Source organism: Corythoichthys intestinalis, chromosome 13 (genome assembly GCF_030265065.1).
Source record: "Corythoichthys intestinalis isolate RoL2023-P3 chromosome 13, ASM3026506v1, whole genome shotgun sequence".
NCBI classification, from domain to species: domain Eukaryota; kingdom Metazoa; phylum Chordata; class Actinopteri; order Syngnathiformes; family Syngnathidae; genus Corythoichthys; species Corythoichthys intestinalis.
In genome coordinates this window covers 6,174,358-6,193,209 of record NC_080407.1, presented here as the reverse complement: position 1 = coordinate 6,193,209, position 18,852 = coordinate 6,174,358, and the positions used below count along the sequence as shown (strand labels likewise).

General features: G+C 39.9%; 5 protein-coding genes across 9 annotated transcripts in view; 4 read left to right on the top strand and 1 right to left on the bottom strand.

Annotated features, from left to right (window-relative positions):
* LOC130928002 (uromodulin-like 1) overlaps positions 1-18,852 on the bottom strand; it is an 85,736-nt gene that overhangs the window by 34,854 nt on the left and 32,030 nt on the right. The gene's annotated exons all lie outside the window — the stretch shown is intronic.
* On the top strand, positions 1,981-3,389 carry LOC130928005 (ribosyldihydronicotinamide dehydrogenase [quinone]-like). Its single transcript, XM_057854177.1, has 6 exons — positions 1,981-2,111; positions 2,207-2,380; positions 2,451-2,581; positions 2,642-2,755; positions 2,883-2,984; positions 3,047-3,389. Exons 1-6 carry the CDS (start codon positions 2,108-2,110, stop codon positions 3,344-3,346), a joined length of 825 nt encoding a protein of 274 aa, XP_057710160.1. The 5' UTR covers positions 1,981-2,107; the 3' UTR covers positions 3,347-3,389.
* On the top strand, positions 4,644-6,097 carry LOC130928008 (ribosyldihydronicotinamide dehydrogenase [quinone]-like). 2 transcript variants are annotated; one of them, XM_057854182.1, is made up of 6 exons: positions 4,644-4,707; positions 4,777-4,944; positions 5,024-5,154; positions 5,226-5,339; positions 5,467-5,568; positions 5,631-6,097. In XM_057854182.1, exons 1-6 carry the CDS (start codon positions 4,704-4,706, stop codon positions 5,928-5,930), a joined length of 819 nt encoding a protein of 272 aa, XP_057710165.1. In that variant the 5' UTR covers positions 4,644-4,703; the 3' UTR covers positions 5,931-6,097. The 2 variants fall into 2 exon arrangements, with proteins under 2 accessions (XP_057710165.1, XP_057710166.1); XM_057854183.1 differs by having other exon boundaries at positions 4,662-4,707; positions 4,780-4,944.
* On the top strand, positions 8,145-9,551 carry LOC130928006 (NAD(P)H dehydrogenase [quinone] 1-like). The gene is made up of 6 exons (XM_057854178.1): positions 8,145-8,306; positions 8,381-8,554; positions 8,625-8,755; positions 8,816-8,929; positions 9,051-9,152; positions 9,215-9,551. The coding sequence occupies exons 1-6, from the start codon at positions 8,303-8,305 to the stop codon at positions 9,512-9,514; spliced, it is 825 nt and encodes a 274-aa protein (XP_057710161.1). The 5' UTR covers positions 8,145-8,302; the 3' UTR covers positions 9,515-9,551.
* LOC130928007 (ribosyldihydronicotinamide dehydrogenase [quinone]-like) lies at positions 11,507-12,812 on the top strand. Of its 2 annotated transcripts, none has more exons than XM_057854180.1 (6): positions 11,507-11,637; positions 11,702-11,866; positions 11,947-12,077; positions 12,151-12,264; positions 12,322-12,423; positions 12,485-12,811. In XM_057854180.1, the coding sequence occupies exons 1-6, from the start codon at positions 11,634-11,636 to the stop codon at positions 12,782-12,784; spliced, it is 816 nt and encodes a 271-aa protein (XP_057710163.1). In that variant the 5' UTR covers positions 11,507-11,633; the 3' UTR covers positions 12,785-12,811. The 2 variants fall into 2 exon arrangements, with proteins under 2 accessions (XP_057710163.1, XP_057710162.1); XM_057854179.1 differs by having other exon boundaries at positions 11,523-11,637; positions 11,693-11,866; positions 12,485-12,812.

Genomic DNA, 18,852 nt, shown 5'->3' with positions numbered 1-18,852 from the left:
TTTGATATTCTGAGTCTTTCTCTGAAGTTTCATCCAAATGCTCTCTGGAAATATAGAAGCCCGTTTCAACCCCTTTTATTACTTAAAGTGAATAAACAAACAGCAGTGGATATGCAACTTCACTTGTCAAATGCTGACTTCGTGAAAGAATTTCTACACTGTTCTCAAGTCACGTGTCTGAACGGAGCAGTGAATAATACATGTGTGCATTTGTACAAGAGACTTTGATGTCAACGCGCATTTGCAGGAAGTAGCCGTTACGGATAGCAAACAGAGCTTCAACAGGTCACATGAATAAATGCATGGCGGAGAAGGTTGAATATATGTGTAATTATTTTCATTTCCATACACAAAGTCCGAAATGCAGAGGTTGGAATGAACATTAAGCAAACGCAGGCAATTTTTAGGGGCCCTAAAACTTTTTCACTAGTACTTCAGTACAATGACTAAATCTCCTGTGTGTGCTTTTTTTTAACTAAGCCACTGGCAGGACAATATATGTATTGTGGTAGTTAAAAGGAAGGAAATTTAGATTAAAAACAGCCTGTGGCGGTAGCCAATGAGGTTTTTTTTATGTTTTAAAATCAAATACTGACATTGAATTAATGGTGTTCCACAGGGGTCAATATCAGAGCCATTTATATTTATTCTAGGGCTGTCAAACGATTAAAATTTTTAATCGAGTTAATTACAGCTTAAAAATTAATTAATCGTAATTAATCGCAATTAATCGCAATTCAAACCATCTATAAAATATGCCATATTTTTCTGTAAATTATTGTTGGAATGGAAAGATAAGGCTCAAGATGAATATTTACATTCAACATACGGTACATAAGGACTGTATTGGACTCGTAGTTCTAAAAAAAAAAAAAAATGTTAGTACAAGTTATAGAAATTTTATATTAAAACCCCTCTTAATGTTTTCGTTTTAATAAAATTTGTAAAATTTTCAATCAAAAAATAAACTAGTAGCCCGCCATTGATGTCAATAATTACTTACACAATGCTAATGGGAGCTGAAGCCTATAAAATCAGTCGCACCCAAGCGCCAGCAGAGGGCGGCAAAACTCCATAGACACAACAAGTGAGCGTTTCACTGCACTGTCATTTAAATCTGAGCGGGCCATCTGCGTTAATTGCGTCAAATATTTTAACGTGATTAATTTAAAAAATTAATTAATGCCCGTTAACGCGATAATTTTGACAGCCCTAATTTATTCATGTGCTTTATTTTGTTCATATTTTAGGGCTGTCAAAATTATCGCGTTAATGGGCGGTAATTAATTTTTTAAATTAATCACATTAAAATATTTGATGCAATTAACGCACACGCCCCATTCAAATAGATTTAAATGACAGTACAGTGTAATGGCCACTTGTTACTTGTGTTTTTTGTCTCCCTCTGCTGGCGCTTTGGTGCGACTGATTTTATGGGTTTAAGCATCATGAGGATTGTGTAATTATTGACATCAACAATGGCGAGCTACTAGTTTATTTTTTGATTGAAATTTTTATAAATTTTATTAAAACGAAAACATTAAGAGGGGTTTTAAAATAAAATTTCTATAACTTGTACTAACATTTATCTTTTAAGAACCAAAAGTCTTTCTATTCATGGATCGCTTTAACAGAATGTTAATAATGTTTATGCAATCTTGTTGATTTATTTATATAGTAAACAAATATAGTACTTATGTACCGTATGTTTAATGTATATATCCGTCTTGTGTCTTATCTTTCCATTCCAACGATAATTTACAGAAAAATATGGCATATTTTATGGATGGTTTGAATTGCAATTAATTGCGATTAATTACGATGAATTAATTTTTAAGCTGTGATTAACTCGATTAAAAATTTTAATCGTTTGACAGCCCTAATTTATTTTTAAAATTTTGGTTTTCTATGTCTCTATATTGGCAAACCATCTATCAGTCTATCTGTCAGTGTCAGGTTGCTATTTGATTGGCCACTGGGCTAAATACTGACTGCCAGCACCTGGGAGAACCAAATGGCCTTCTACTATAAAAACTCATCATTTTGTGTTTGGCAGCACAGCTGTACTTCATCCTCCCTGTGTGTGTTGTAGCAGCCGACTTCAAAAATGGGTAATTTTGGAGCCTTTTTCAGATTTGCTTGCTTTAATGACTTTTTGATACCAATGGCTATGTGTTACTCAGTTTTCCCTTTCCTTTTTATCTAGCATTGGCAGGAAAGAAGGTGCTCATTGTGTATGCCCACCAGAGCTCTGGTTCTTTCAATGCTGCTGCCAAAGACACTGCTGTCGAGGTTCTGACTGCCAAAGGCTGCGCGGTGAAAGTGTCCGACCTTTATGCCATGAAGTTTAAAGCCGCTGCTACAGCCGAGGACATTCAGGGTAATGATTTTAATAGAGAAATTGATGTTTTGAGTCATATTTGGTTTTCACGACCTTAAAATGTGCACAGGTGAGGTGAAGAATGCAGACCACTTCCGTTATGCCGATGAGACCAAAGCCGCATGGGAGAGTAAAAAATTGGCTGTTGACATAACTGAGGAGCAATGCAAGCTTTCAGAGGCTGACCTAATCATTTTCCAGGTAAAGGATCGGCTTTCATTATCTATACTGCATCACTGACCATGAATGCAATGTTTCCAGTTCCCCATGTATTGGTTCAGCATGCCTGCCATCCTCAAGGGCTGGATTGACAGAGTACTCACGCTTGGCTATGCCTACTCTGATGAAAAGCGCTACGGTCAGGGCATCTTCAAGGTGAGCATTACAGGGAATGCGTTGTCGCTAATTGCTCATGAAACTAATTGCCACCCTGAGTTGCTCTAATGGCAACATGGTGGAGCTCAATTTTGGGGGGGAAAATAAGCAGTAACTATTCTTTCAGGACAAGAAAGCTGTATTGTCCTTTACTACTGGATCTGCAGAGTCAATGTTCAGTGCTAATGGCATCAACGGAGACATGAACGTCACACTATGGCCTATTCAGGTCTGTAATGCTGAGGGTAAATTTGTGAATGGACATCAACTAAATGAGTGACTTCTCAACAGAATGGCATCCTGCACTACTGCGGCTTCCAAGTTCTGGCACCTCAGATCTTCTGGGCTCCATCTGGCATCCCCAGAGAGGCCAGTGCTGCCCTTCTCCAGGCCTGGCGCAATCGTCTTGAGGGTCTACTTGATGAAGCCCCCCTGACCTTCACGCCCATGGAGTACTTTGATGGGGAGGCGGGCTTTCGGTTGAAGCCGGAGGTCCAGCAGAAGCAGTCTAGTGAGAAGTTTGGCCTCACAGTGGGCACTCACATGGGAATGGCTGTGCCACCTAACAACATGTTGAGGGCTGGAGTTTGAATTTACATCAACTGAATAATAAAGGCACTTTCAACTTTTCTGATATTTGTACTAATTTTGACCTGTGATTTTATATTTCAATGGAGCCATGTTAAAATATATATGGGGGAGGTGAGGCAGTCCTACCAGAATTAGGAATGTTTTGTTGGCTAAACTGATAAATTTGCGGGAGCACTAATTTGGCTTATCCTGTGAGTGAAAACTTGTTGTTTATTCTACAATTCGAATAATTGGAGTTCAGTTTGCACCAAGCTGTCCCCCTCAGATTTCTGTTGTATCTGACAATGCCAACATGTTACCTCATGACCTCATATTAAACTGCTTACCCAGTTATCAGGATGTGCGCACTTGTGCAACCACATTTGAATAAAGGTATGTAAACTTCTCCAGATTTGCATAATGCAATAAAATTTGCCAAACATGGACTGTTTGTCCTAATTTGCATATTTGGTCCAGATGAACGCAATCAATTTGACACCGGCTGCATGCCACTTATCGCTTTAAATCAGGGTTCACTAAATCTGGACTTCGGTGCCAGTTTTCCATGTGTCCCTCCAACACACCTGAATCAAAATAATCAGGATCATTATCAGGCTTCTGGAGAGGTGCTGATGACATAATCATTTGATTCAGGGGTGTTCGGGGAGAGACGTGGAAAACACGACAGGAAAAAGTGGCACCGAGGTCCGGATTTAGTGAACCCTGCTTTAAATGAACGGCATTGCTGACAAATGCATGCTGGGTAATGAAATTTATCGTAAAAATATTCAAATTTTATCTTCCCAAACAAGTTTTTCTAATTGTTGAATAAAGGCTTGACTGTCTGCTAATTGCCTGCTATTTTAGGTTCTAATTAATGCCGTGCATGTTAACACTGCCGGTCCTTTCATTACATTGTCTGGATGTTGTGACAGGTGCTGGCCACACATTGCCAGTGCTTGGACATGAATAATTGTAGTGGAGGTGAACTTTTGACATTATGTAGGATTTGTACATGCTTATTTCCTGTTTTTTCTTTTTTCCAAATGCCCAAGCTTGTGGTGGAAAGGTCCTCTGGAAATTGCAGTGGATTTCTTAATTGTATTTCATTTTTAATATTCTGATATCAAATAAGAGTAAGGAAAATTTTGCAACATGAAATGTGCTCAACATGTCTTTTAGGTGGACCATTATGTCCATCTATCTGTTTCTCTGTCAGGCTTTCTGGGAGTTATCTGATTGGCCGTTGCTGTAATTGGTGCCGTCCTGCACCTGGGAGAAACAATTGGTCTTCCAGTATAAAAACCCTTCATTTTGTTTCAGACAGCATAGTGATTGTAGATCCCCTCACGCTGTGTTGTGGCAGCAGGCTTCAGAAATGGGTAAGTTGTGGTTGTTTAAAGTGATCTCAATCTTAATTTTTTTCCTTTTACTTCCCCCCTAAACTTTAGCAGGAAAGAAAGTCCTCATCGTGTATGCCCACCAGAGTTCTGGTTCTTTCAACGCTGCTGCCAAAGACACTGCTGTTGAGGTTCTGACTGCCAAAGGCTGCACGGTGAAAGTATCTGACCTCTATGCCATCGGGTTTAAAGCCGCTGCTACAATGGAGGACATTCAGGGTAATGTTTTCATAGACCTCTGTTTGAGTCTCTTTGGTCATTTTTACAACCCTACAATCTGGTCCCTAACTTTGCACAGGTGAGGTGAAGAATGCCGAGCACTTCCGTTATGCCGACGAGACCAAAGCGGCATGGGAGAGCGGAAAACTGGCTGTTGACATAACTGAAGAGCAATGCAAGCTTTCAGAGGCTGACCTAATCATTTTCCAGGTAAAGAATGGGCTTTCATAAAGGTCAGGCAATCTATATAGCATAACTGACCATGAATGCAATATTTTTAGTTCCCCATGTATTGGTTCAGCATGCCTGCCATCCTCAAAGGCTGGATTGACAGAGTGCTCACGCTTGGCTATGCCTACTCTGATGAAAAGCGCTACGGTCAGGGCATCTTCAAGGTGAGCATTACAGGGAATGCGTTTTGGCTAATTGCTCATGGATCAAATTGCCACCCTGAGTTGCTCTAAAGGCAACATGACTGCACTCAATTTTGTGGGGGAAAAAGCGGTAACTATTCTCTTGCAGGACAAGAAAGCTGTACTGTCCTTCACTACCGGATCTGCAGAGTCCATGTTTAGTGCTAATGGCATCAATGGAGACATGAATGTCACACTATGGCCAATTCAGGTCTGTAATGCTGACTGTCAAATTGTGAATGAACATCTACTAAATGTGTGAATTGTCAACAGAATGGCATCCTGCACTACTGCGGCTTCCAAGTTCTGGCACCTCAGATCTTCTGGGCTCCATCTGGCATCCCCAGAGAGGCCAGTGCTGCCCTTCTCCAGGCCTGGCGCAACCGCCTTGAGGGTCTACTTGATGAGGCACCCCTGACCTTCACACCTATGGACTACTTTGATGGAGAGGCGGGCTTTCGGTTGAAGCCTGAGGTCCAGCAGAAGCACTCTAGTGAGAAGTTTGGCCTCACTGTGGGCACTCACATGGGAATGGCTGTGCCACCTAACAACATGATGAGGGCTGGAGTTTGAATCTACATCAACTGAATAATTAAGGCATTTTTGACTTTTCTGATATCGTAATTTTACGACCTGTGAGTTTATATTTCAATAGTGCCATGTTAAAATATATGGGGAAGAGGACTGGCAGTCCTGAATTGCTTAACATCAACTGAAAAATAAAACCGCTTTCACCTGGACTTTTTGGAGTTTTTGTACTAGTATACCGTAGTGGCCCGAATATAAGACTGTGTTTTTTTTGTTTTTTTTGCATTGAAATAACACTGAAAGTCTTATATTTGCGGTCTAATTAAATCCATTCACTGAAGCAATGTTCTGTCATGACAGATCTCTGCTACTCTTTAGTATAACCAGTTTGAATTCTTTTATTGCGATGTTTTTCCTTATTCAGATTTGTTTCAAGACTACCGTTTGACTTTGGTTAATGCAGTTGCAATTTTGTTTTGTCACAATAGAATGGTTTATTTACATTTCAAAAACCAGAAGCCATTCATTTACAAATGTGATTGCATTTTTACATATTTAAATGTTCAGATATTAAGATTTGAAATGAGGCTAACATGCTTTTTCTCTCCAATATATTTTTTTTGAATGTACTGTAATTTTCTGTATAAAAAATAATTTGTTCAAAAAGTCTTTTTAAACTTGAGTCTTGAAAAAGGGGTGCGTCTTATATTTGGGCCAATAAGGTACATTAAAATTAGGGCTGTCAAAATTATTGCGTTAACGGGCGGTAATTATTTTTTCAAATTAATCACTTTAAAATATCTGACGCAATTAACGCACATCCCCCGCTCAAACATTAAAATGACAGCACAGTGAAATGTGTACTTGTGTTTTTCGGAGTTTTGTCGCCCTCTGCTGGCGCTTGGGTGCGACTGATTTTATAGGCTTCAGCACCCATGAGCATTGTGTAAGTAATTATTGGCATCAACAATGGCAGGCTGCTAGTTTATTTTTTTGATTGAAAATTTTACAAATTTTATTAAAACGAAAACATGAAGAGGGGTTTTAATATAAAGTTTCTATAACTTGTACTAACATTTATCTTTTAAGAACTACAAGTCTTTCTATCCATGGATCGCTTTAACAGAATTTTAATAATGGTTGATTTTGTTGATTTGTTATAATAAACAAATACAGTACTTATGTACCGTATGTTGAATGTATATATCCATCTTGTGTCTCATCTTTCCATTCCAACAATAATTAACAGAAAAATATGGCATATTTTTTAGATGGTTTGAATTGCGATTAATTACGATTAATTCATTTTTAAGCTGTAATTAACTCGATTAAAATTTTTAATCGTTTGACACTCCTAATTAAAATGTATTGGGGGGGCAGAACTACCAGAAGTAGGAATGTTGGCTAAATTGATGAAGTCCAATTAAATTGGTGCTCCATGCAAATTTATCTTGTGAATAAAAACCTGTTGTAGGATGCTCTGATTAGAATAATTGGGGTGTTCAATTTATGAAGCAGTGTTTTTGGTCCCCTTGAGATTGCTGCTTTGTATCAGACAATGCCAACATTTTGCCTGTATCAAGATGTGCACACTTGTGCAACCATATTTAAAAAAGGGTGTGGAGACTTCTCCAGATTTGCCAAATGCAATAAAATACATTTGCCAAACATGGATTGTTTGTCCTAATTTGCATATTTGGTTCGGACGGGTTCGGGCCATATCAAATTGCAAAAACGCAATCAATTCGACCCTGACTGCATGCCACTCATCGCTTTAAACGAATGGCACTACTGACACATGAATTCTGGGTAATGAGATTTAACTTTCATTAAAGTAGTTAAAATATTCAAATTTCATCTTTTCAAACAGAGCTATTTTCCTGAGTGTTGAATAGACAAAGTAAAGGCCTGACAGTTTGCTAATTGCCAGCTACTTTTGGTTCTAATTAATGCCGTGCATGTTAACACTGCAGGTCCTTTCATTACATTGTCTGGATGTTGTGACAAGGTACTCGCCACACATTGCCAGTGCTTGGACATGAATAGATGTAGTGGAGTTGAACGTTTGACATTATGTACGGATTTGTATATGCTTGTTATTTACTGTTTTTCTCTGGAAATTGCAGTGGCTTTTTTAAAGAAATGTATTTCATTTGAAATATTCTGATGCCAAAAAAGGGTAAGGAAAATTTTATAACATGAAATGTGCTCAGCATGTCTTGGTGTAATGTTATGTTCGTCTATCTGTTTCTCTGTCAGGCTTCCTGGGTGTTGTCTGATTGGTCATTGCTGTAATTGGTGCGTTCCTGCAGCTGGGAGAAACAATTGGTCTTCCAGTATAAAAACACTTCATTTTGTGTCAGATAGCTCTGCAGTTCTTGATCCCTCACTCTGTGTTGTGGCAGCAGGCTTCAGAAATGGGTAAGTTGAGTTATGGTTGTTTAGAGTCAGCTCTATCTTTTATAATTGTTTTTTTAAACCCCATCCCTCACCAGCTTTGGCAGGAAAGAAAGTCCTCATCGTGTATGCCCACCAGAGTTCTGGTTCTTTCAATGCTGCTGCCAAAGACGCCGCTGTCGAAGTTCTGACTGCCAAAGGCTGCACGGTGAAAGTATCCGACCTCTATGCCAGCAAGTTTAAAGCTGCCGCTACAGCGGAGGACATTCAGGGTAAGGTGTTTTCATAGTTTTATTTGGTCATTTTCACAACTCTAAAATGTGGGGCCCTAACTTTGCACAGGTGAGGTGAAGAATGCCGAGCACTTCCGTTATGCCGACGAGACCAAAGCCGCATGGGAGAGCGGAAAACTGGCTGTTGACATAACTGAGGAGCAATGCAAGCTTTCAGAGGCTGACCTAATTATTTTCCAGGTAAAGGATGGGCTTGTATTATCTATACTGCATAACTGACCATGAATGCAATGTTTCCAGTTCCCCATGTATTGGTTCAGCATGCCTGCCATCCTCAAAGGCTGGATCGACAGAGTGCTCACGCTTGGCTATGCCTACTCTAATGAAAAGCGCTACGGTCAGGGCATCTTCAAGGTGAGCATTACAGGGAATGCGTTGTGGCTAATTGCTCATGAAACTAATTACCACAATGAGTGGCTCTAAAGGCAACATGACTGTGCTCCATTTTGAAACTGATATTTAACAATTCTTTCAGGACAAGAAAGCTGTATTGTCCTTCACTACTGGATCTGCAGAGTCCATGTTTAGTGCTAATGGCATCAACGGAGACATGAATGTCACACTTTGGCCTATTCAGGTCTGTAATGCTGACTGTCAAATTGTGAATGAACATCTACTAAATGTGTGAATTGTCAACAGAATGGCATCCTGCACTACTGCGGCTTTCAAGTTCTGCCACCTCAGATCTTCTGGGCTCCATCTGGCATCCCTAGAGAGGCCAGTGCTGCCCTACTCCAGGCCTGGCGCAATCGTCTTGAGGGTTTACTTGACGAGGCCCCACTGACCTTCACGCCCATGGACTACTTTGATGGGGAGGCAGGCTTTCGGTTGAAGCCTGAGGTCCAGCAGAAGCAGTCTAGTGAGAAGTTTGGCCTCACTGTGGGCACTCATATGGGAATGGCTGTGCCACCTAACAACATGATGAGAGCTGGAGTTTGAATTGTTTACATCAACTGAATAAAAACTTTCAACTTGACTTTTTGGATAGTTGCACTAATTTTGACAAGGGTGTTTAAAATGGCCTCACCTTTACATGGTGACGATACTCAAACTTTTGATCTACTAGTATGTGCATGGAACTCTCGCTCTGATGTCAGCACTGGCTCACTTCACATTTTTTTTTTTTTTTTTTTTTTAAAAACTCCTGGATGCCATTGCCTTTTTAATAAACCAGTGTTGTACCTTTGTTTTAATGATTGTACAAAAAATACGAGAAATTAACACAAGAGAAACAATATGTAGGGGGCTTTGGGTGGGTGTGTTCTTTTCTGGGCTGATTTAACGCAGAATTGTGACATCGTTCAAATGGCGACTGCAGCATGTAAATGCAAACATAAAATTTGTACTCTTGGAGCGTCACCATGTAAATGGCCCCTAAAGTACCACTTATACTATAGGCCACCCCCCCAAATGATTAAAAAGGAAATTTCTACAGTTCCTATACCCACTGCAGTTTTTTTTTTTTTAAATATTTTTTAAAGGGGTGGGACTCGATGTTCCAACCGGAGTGAAAGGGTTAAAATGTGATTTAACTGTGCCAAAAGGAAAAACAAGCCAGCTCCATTGTACCAGAAATGGAAACGTCCTGTTGGCTAAATTGATATCAGTTTGCATTGAGCACTAATTTAGTCGGACAGTGTTTTGTGGAAAAAAAAAAAAAACCTGTTAAAGGATGCTCTGATTAGAAGAATTGGTGTATTTTGGGTCCCCTTTAACCAGCTTGTCTCGTATGCCAACCTTATCACATCAGATTGGCACGCTATATAGACATTGCAGTAACTGCTCACCTAGTTATGAGGGTGTGCACACTTGTGCAACCACAATTTAACATGGCATTTAAACAAAGGTGTGTACTTATATCCACTGATTTGCCTAATGCAATTACCGTAATTTTCGGACTATGGGCCGCTACTTTTTCCCCTCATTTTGAATACTGCGGCTTATAGTCCAGTGCGGTTTAAATGTTGATTTATTTGGGTTAATAGCTAACACTTTATTTGACAGCGGCCTCATAAGACTGCCAGAAGACAGCCATAATTATGACATGACACTATTATGAGCATCAATGAATGTTTAAGACAGATGTCACTAAATGTCATCCGGCAAATTATATCACCAACTCTATGTCCAGCTCGGATCTTTTACATGCAGTCAAACGTGAGATAATTTGACATCTCTCATAAGCATTCATTAATGCTCATGGCAGGGTCATGTCATAATTATGATGGTCTTATGACAGTCTTATAGCGCCACAGTCAAATAAAGTAGCTAACTAACAATTAATGAAACAACTGGAACAGTAACTGAAGAAATTATTAGCACAGAACATGAATTTTTGTTTACATCTGTAGAGCTGCAATGCATGCTAGGAGGCATGTTGGATGAAAACAGCGTTGACACCAGGTGGCAGCAGAGGTTCATCACTAAGTGATGGCAAAATGACACTTCTTGAATTAATGAAGCTTTGCAGCCAGTTGGTTCAAAGCTTCATAATGATTCATTTGGTTTTATGACAGTGTTATGATGCCGCTGTTAAAAAAAGTGTTTCCGGTTAATATCTTTTGATGTAAATATCCCATAATACAGTGAGCACAGCTGCGGCTTATAGTCCAGTGCAGCTTATCTATGAACAAATGCCTTTTTTGTGTCAAATTTGGTGGGTGGCGGCTTATAGTCAGGTGCACCTTACAGTCCAGAAAGTAGGGTAAATACTATACCACATTTGGCAAACATGTACTGTTCACCCTAATTTGCATATTTGGTCCTGACAGATTTGGGCCACGTAAAATTGCAAAAATTGACATTATGTATAAATAAGGGTAAGGAAAATTTTGTGACATTAAATGTGCTCAGCATGTCTTTTACGTAGGACATTATGTCCATCCATCTGTTTCTCTGTCAAGCTTTCTGGGTGTTATCTGATTGGTCGTTGCTGTAATTGGTCCGTTTCTGCACCTTGGAGAAACAATTGGTCTTCTAGTATAAAACCCCTTCATTTTGTGTCAGACAGCACAGCAGCTCTTGATCCTGCACTCTGTTGTGGCAGCAGACTTAAGAAATGGGTAAGTTGAATTGTGGTTGTTTCCTGTGATCTCAATCCGACCTCACCTCCCATAGCTTTGGCAGGAAAGAAAGTCCTCATCGTGTATGCCCACCAGAGTTCTGGTTCTTTCAACGCTGCTGCCAAAGACGCTGCTGTCGAGGTTCTGACTGCTAAAGGCTGTACGGTGAAAGTATCTGACCTCTATGCCATCAAGTTTAAAGCCAGTGCTACAGCGGAGGACATTCAGGGTAATGTTTGCTCAGTGAAATCAATGCTTTTGATTCCTATTTGGGTCTTTTCACGGGCTTAAAATGTTCTTTTTGTTCAGGTGAGGTGAAAAATGCTGAGCACTTCCGTTACGCCGATGAGACCAAAGCCGCGTGGGAGGCTGGAAAATTGGCTGCTGACATAACTGAGGAGCAATGTAAGCTAACGGAAGCTGACCTTATCATTTTCCAGGTAAGAAAGGGCTTTTCATTGGGTCGGTCAATCAAAATTGTATGACTGCACATGAATGCAATGTTTTTTCCAGTTCCCAATGTACTGGTTCAGTGTGCCTGCCATCCTTAAGGGTTGGATCGACCGTGTGCTTACACTTGGCTATGCTTACTCTGATAATAAACGCTACGGTCAGGGCATCTTCAAGGTAAGCTGTAAAATGCATGAATTTTTAGGATGAATATTTACCCATTTTTATTGGCAGGGCAAGAAAGCTGTGCTGTCTTTCACTACTGGATCCAAAGAGTCGATGTTTAGTGCTGATGGCATCAATGGAGACATGAATGTCACACTATGGCCAATTCAGGTCTGTAATGCTGACGGGCAAATCGTGAATGAACATCAAATGATGTGTTAATTGTCAACAGAATGGCATCCTGCACTACTGCGGATTCCAAGTTCTGCCACCTCAGATCTTTTGGGCTCCATCTGGCATCCCCAGAGAAGCCAGTGCTGCCCTTCTCCAGGCCTGGCGCAACCGCCTTGAGGGTCTACTTGATGAAGCCCCCCTGACCTTTACGCCCATGGACTACTTTGATGGGGAGGCGGGCTTTCGGTTGAAGCCTGAGGTCCAGCAGAAGCAGTCCAGTGAGAAGTTTGGCCTCACTGTGGGCACTCATATGGGAATGGCTGTGCCACCTAACAACATGATGAGGGCTGGTGTTTGAATTGAGTAAATAAACTCTTTCAAAGCAGACTTTGCTTTTCAGAAAAATGATTCTACTTTTTGAAGGACACTGAATATTTGGACACTAATAGGAACGCACTGCTTGCAAACACTAATATTAAACCTTTTAAGTTTTCCCTTTATGTAAAGGGAATATTTGATTTTAACCCTTAGATGCACAAGTTACTGGACCCTACTCTTCCATAAGTGGGTCAAAAATGACCCATATTAGAACAATGTTTTTTTTATGCCATTTTGGTGAAGAATAATCACTTTTATATCATATTTAGGGCCACACAAGAATGATTTCATGCTTGAAATGATTCAATTAACATTTTTTGAAAAACAGTAATTTATCCATATATTTTATCATTGAGCTCCCATGCATCTTTTAGATGAGAGAGCGGTGCTAAGCCCTTGAGGAGGCACTGACCGATTTCTGAGGATATTGTGGCTCTGTGTTCTGCCCTGGGCGGGAGGTAATTCTCTCTAGTAAGAGCCCTACCAACTCATTCTGTTGGCCATGATTTGGACACTTTCTTCTCCAGAGGACACAAAAGTGGAATCTTATGAGTCAGATTGATCCTGTTGGATTTCCAGGTGGACAACTGCCACCTGGACAATAGTCTGGGTCCTCATCAACAGAAATTTCGGACACTTGAGTCCTACCCCGTCACTGCCTCTCCATCATCCAACATCTGTAGGACCATTTCAGCTGTAAATCTAGCATTTATGACATTTTGGAGGAGGAACCAAAAGAGTAATGTTTTCAATAGATCAATATGTAGCTGTATAAATAGATATACACGCATACACACTATATATACAGTAATGTTAGCTAACTTAGGCGAAGTTCATACCGCAGGTCTTAATGCACGAATCAGATTTTTTCGTGTTTTTCCGACTCGACTGAACGGGAAAAGTCGCATAAAAGTTGACCATTTCAAATTCGATCCAGGTCACTTTCGTATGTGCTAAAATCCCATCCGGTGTTCTGCCAAAATGTGCTACATCGGCGAAACGTCCTGCATTAGTCGAATTTGACACCTAAAGTACTACCGTGCGCTCTAAACTGGTTTTGTTTAGATGCATACAGGCAGAAGGTAATAAAAAAAAAATGCCTTAAGAAAATACTTAAATGTAGTTATATCAAATAAGGACGGTTTAAATACGCTATGTGACTAATGTTGTCAACTGCTTCAAAGCTAACACAAAAAACACTGGTTAAAAGTATGAGAGGGTAATACATGCAAAAGGTATCTTGTAGGCAATGAAAAGGTTCTAAAAAACTAAATAAAAACAAAAATAGTGAGTACTCGCCGCTTCTAACCGGTGTGCGCATGCGTACGGATGCTTGCGCAAGCGCGCTGAGCATTGTGTAAGACGTTTCGCCGCTTAGTAAGGAATGGCCGAACACCGGGCCACATTTTTCCAGAATGTGGCTGCGGTCTGAACTGTCAAGTCTCCCAAATTGGAATTCATACAGCAATTAACGTCAGCAAAGAGCGAGAGAGACAGGGCGCTACGGCAGCGGTGCAGCTGTGCATTAGCGCCTAGCTTGAACGCGGATTTTGGGGAAGGAGCGGGCTTGACAACAGTCATAAAAAACTAAAATGGGTTGAGAATAAGCCTAACAATGCTCTGTTTTCTCTCTGCTCCAATGCTCCTGCGCATGCGGGCCAGTTTGCTCAGCGCATCTCGGACTGCGAATTAGGGCGCATGTGTGATACTTGAACAGGCTCAATGAACAAAGGCAGTCTGAACAGGCACGCCAAAAAAAACATGAAAAAAAATTGGAATTGTGCATTAGGACCTGCGGTATGAACCTAGACTTAGTTAGCTAGCTAGTTATGAAGTAGTTAATTTGTTAAAAAAAAAATAATAAAAAGAGTCATGAAAGACACACACACACAAAACACTATATGGACATAATACTTACAGTAACATATCAGCTATGTGTTGTGTAAAATAATCTTCTTCAGGGATGTCACTTTTTACAAACCTAGTCTGTGTGGTCCACGGTAAACTTATTCCTGACAGCCAAAGTTAATAAGAATGAAAGATTCCTATTGGATTCCATAGAAAATGCATGTGGGTCATTTTTGACCCACTTGTGGAAGCTTAGGGTAGTAATACAAAAATGACAATTTCTTCAAATCAAAAAGTTCATCCAAAATTTGAATGGTATTATTTCAAAAACATGTTTTTTGAGGAATACCTGGAATATGAATTGATAACAATTTTTCAATCAGAAGATATTTCAAGAAAACAACCTCACCGGGTCATTTTTGACCCACTTATGCATCTAAGGCAGACATGTCCAAAGTCCGGCCCGGGGGCCAAATGCGGCCTGTGGTCAAATTTTACCCAGCCCCCAGCCTCTGTCATAAAATCAATAATATCTGGCCTGCACACAGTCTTAATAAATTGGTCAGCAGTACTGCTACAAGCATATGAAGTAGCTTACACACTAAATGCTGCTCCTCATTTACCCACTAAAAGGAAGCAGCACTCTTAGCAGCATTACCCCGTGTTACCATTTACTCCCAATTTTCTAAAATGGCCACAATCAACAAAAAAAAAAAGAAAGTTGACTGTGACGGCCGACGCTACAAAGATAGGTGGAAATTGGACAATTCTTCACTAAAATACACAACAACTGTGTCTGCATCATTTGCAAAGAGGCAGTCGCTGTTTTTAAAGCGTTCAATGTAGGGCTGCAGCTATCGAATATTTTAGTAGTCGATTAATCGATGGACTAGTCAGTTCGAATAATCGAGTAATCGGATAAGGAACATGAAAAATTAAAATACCTGAGCTGACCCTTAAACGGAGTAAAAAAAAATGTTAAAAAATGAGGCTGTATGTCCAACAAAATAACAACTGGCTAACCTACATAAAAAAAGTCTGCTAGCTTAAATGCTATAAAATGCTAAAAGTTTTTTTTTTTTTTTTTTTTTTTTTTTTTTACAGTGCTCTTAACAAATGTTTCAGACACATATTCTCACAAAAAAACGGCTGAATATACTGTTAGGTCTAAACTTAATACTTGAACTAAGAAAACAACAAAGACCTAGGAAGGGACGGAGGAAGAATCAGACTTGAGACGGAGATACGTTTTTACGCTGATGGCCGTCAGGAGGAAGGTTGATGCGGAGCGAGTGGCTCACAACAAGCTTCTCTCCCTTCCCCCTGAGGAGCGCAGCCTTTTATTGACAAAGTGAGAGAGTTTCAACATACATGTGTGAGTTTCACATCTTGAGAAATAGCTGTTATCTTGAGAGATCGGTGCGGGCAGTTATTTGTCTTGTCTCATTGTGTTGAAACTTTATGGTCAGCAATAGAAACCTAAAACAGGAAATGTGGCCCTTTGGGTCATGCTGGCATCTGTCCTTCAGTTGAATGTGACCTTCCGCGACACATTATTTCTTTTGTAAGGCCTTAAGACTGTTAAATAAGACTGTAGTTATAACTATTAGTTTTAAACACACATTATTAACCTTAGCGTGCAAAAGCATTAAAGCACAACTTACAATACCTATAAACTAAATTATGAATGCATTAAAAAACATTAGCTCAAACAAAAACTTAGCATACGTTGGTCTTAACAGGGAGCAGTTGGATTGAGCCATGTGAAAAGAGGCAGACCAGAGGGCAGTGTATTCACCCTAATCAATTCATCAATCACCATTACAACGCCACTTTAATTAAACGAATACTCGAAGCAACAAAATTTAATTCGAATATTTTTTTCTAATCGAAACCTCGAGTTAATCGATTATTCGTTGCAGCACTAGTTCAATGTGAGGCGATATTACCAAACAAGACACGTTGACATGTACGACAGGATTACAGGGAAGATACGTAGCGAGAAATTGAAGCAAATTGAAGCTAGTTTAATTTTACAGCAGCAGTATTTCGCAAGAGCCCGAGAGTCGAAATAATTAATTAAAAAAATAAAAATAAAGCAAATGTGACACACAGAATGGCTTGCTAAAATTTGCCTAAATATATTGTTCTACGTAAAGGACGTCAGCCAAGGTCGGCCTCCCACATTTTTACCACACCATATCTGGCCCCCTTTGGAAAAAGTTTGGACACCCCTGATCTAAGGGTTAAGAACTGTCAACTGCAAAGAGGGGAATTGTCATGCCTCTGATGTTGGAATTTTTTTTTTTCTCACTAAAATGCTGGTTGCTCACAATCGTCACTTTTCAGCAGTGACTTGCTGTTCAGCCCTGGTGTATTAACAGTGAGACAAAAATAGAAAGCGCTCAGCCAACAACTGAAAATGGATTTGATACAATCGACCTGACAGATGGCAGAAAGTCTAACTCTGAAGGGGAGACAAATATTAATTTGAAATGAAGTCGTAGTTTCTGCGTCACCAAACGGAAGTAAAACGTAGAGACCCATCACAAAAAGCACTTCGCCTTCACGTACACTAATCCGCACGCGTGCACATTCCAAGTCGCCTGGAGATGGAATTAGACAAGATCTAAGTGCAATCCATTATTCATGATGTATCTGAGACGTGGCACGAAGGGAAGGAAACGGCGCTGTGTTTTTAGGTCAGCGCGGCATAGGATGGGGGGAAAAAACAGCTTAACTGTTGCAAAACACTAAAATTCCATTAATCACAAGTGCCGGCTTGACTTGTATAGACTGCAGCACTCAATGACTGGGCATTTTGCCCGCTGAGAGATAAGAAGCGGGCATCTTATTTGGATCATAAAACACCATCAGTGTCATATTGATCCAGTTTTATCAGCGCCATCTATCAGTCAGGGATGAGAGACTCGAAGGGAAGTCCTCACTATTGCTTTTGGCTGAGTAGAAAAGATATAGAAAAGAGTCTTTTGTATGACACTGGTTCATTTTAAGCAGGGGTGTCCAAACTTTTTCCAAAGGGGGCCAGATATGGTGTGGTAAAAATGTAGGGGGCCGACCTTGGCTGACGTCCTTTACGTAGATCAATATATTTAAGCAAATTTTAGCAAGCCATTCTGTGTGTCACAGTTGCTCTCGGGCTCTTGCGAAATACTGCTGCTGTAAAATTAAACTAGCTTCAATTTGCTTCAATTTCTCGCTACGTATCTTCCCTATAATCCTGTCGTACATGTCAACGTGTCTTGTTTGGTAATATCGCCTCACATTGAACTAGTGCTGCAACGATAATCGATTAACTCGAGTATTCGATTAGAAAAAAATATTCGAATTAAATTTTGTTGCTTCGAGTATTCGTTTAATTAAAATGGCGTTGTAATGGTGATTGATGAATTGATTAGGGTGAATACACTGCCCTCTGGTCTGCCTCTTTTCACATGGCTGAATCCAACTGCTCCCTGTTAAGACCAACGTATGCTAAGTTTTTGTTTGAGCTAATGTTTTTTAATGCATTCATAATTTAGTTTATAGGTATATTCAGTCGTTTTTTTGTGAGAATATGTGTCTGAAACATTTGTTAAGAGCACTGTAAAAAAAACTTTAGCATTTTATAGCATTTAAGCTAGCAGACTTTTTCTATGTAGGTTAGCCAATTGTTATTTTGTTGGACATACAGCCTCATTTTTTAACATTTTTTTTTTACACCGTTTGAGGCTCAGCTCAGGTATTTTAATTTTTCATGTTCCTTATCCGATTACTTGATTATTCGAACTGATTAGTCCATTGATTAATCGACTACTAAAATATTCGATAGCTGCAGCCCTACATTGAACGCTTTAAACAGCGACTGCCTCTTTGCAAATGACGCAGACACAGTTGTTGTGTATTTTAGTGAAGAATTGTCCAATTTCCACCTATCTTTGTAGCGTTGGCCGTCACAGTCAACTTTCTTTTTTTTTGTTGATTGTCGCCATTTTAGAAAATTGGGAGTAAAGGGTAACACGGGGTAATGCTGCTAAGAGTGCTGCTTCCTTTTAGTGGGTAAATGAGGAGCAGCATTTAGTGTGTAAGCTACTTCATATGCTGGTAGCAGTACTGCTGACCAATTTATTAAGACTGTGTTCGGGCCAGATATTATTGATTTTATGACAGAGGCTGGGGGCCGGATAAAATTTGACCACG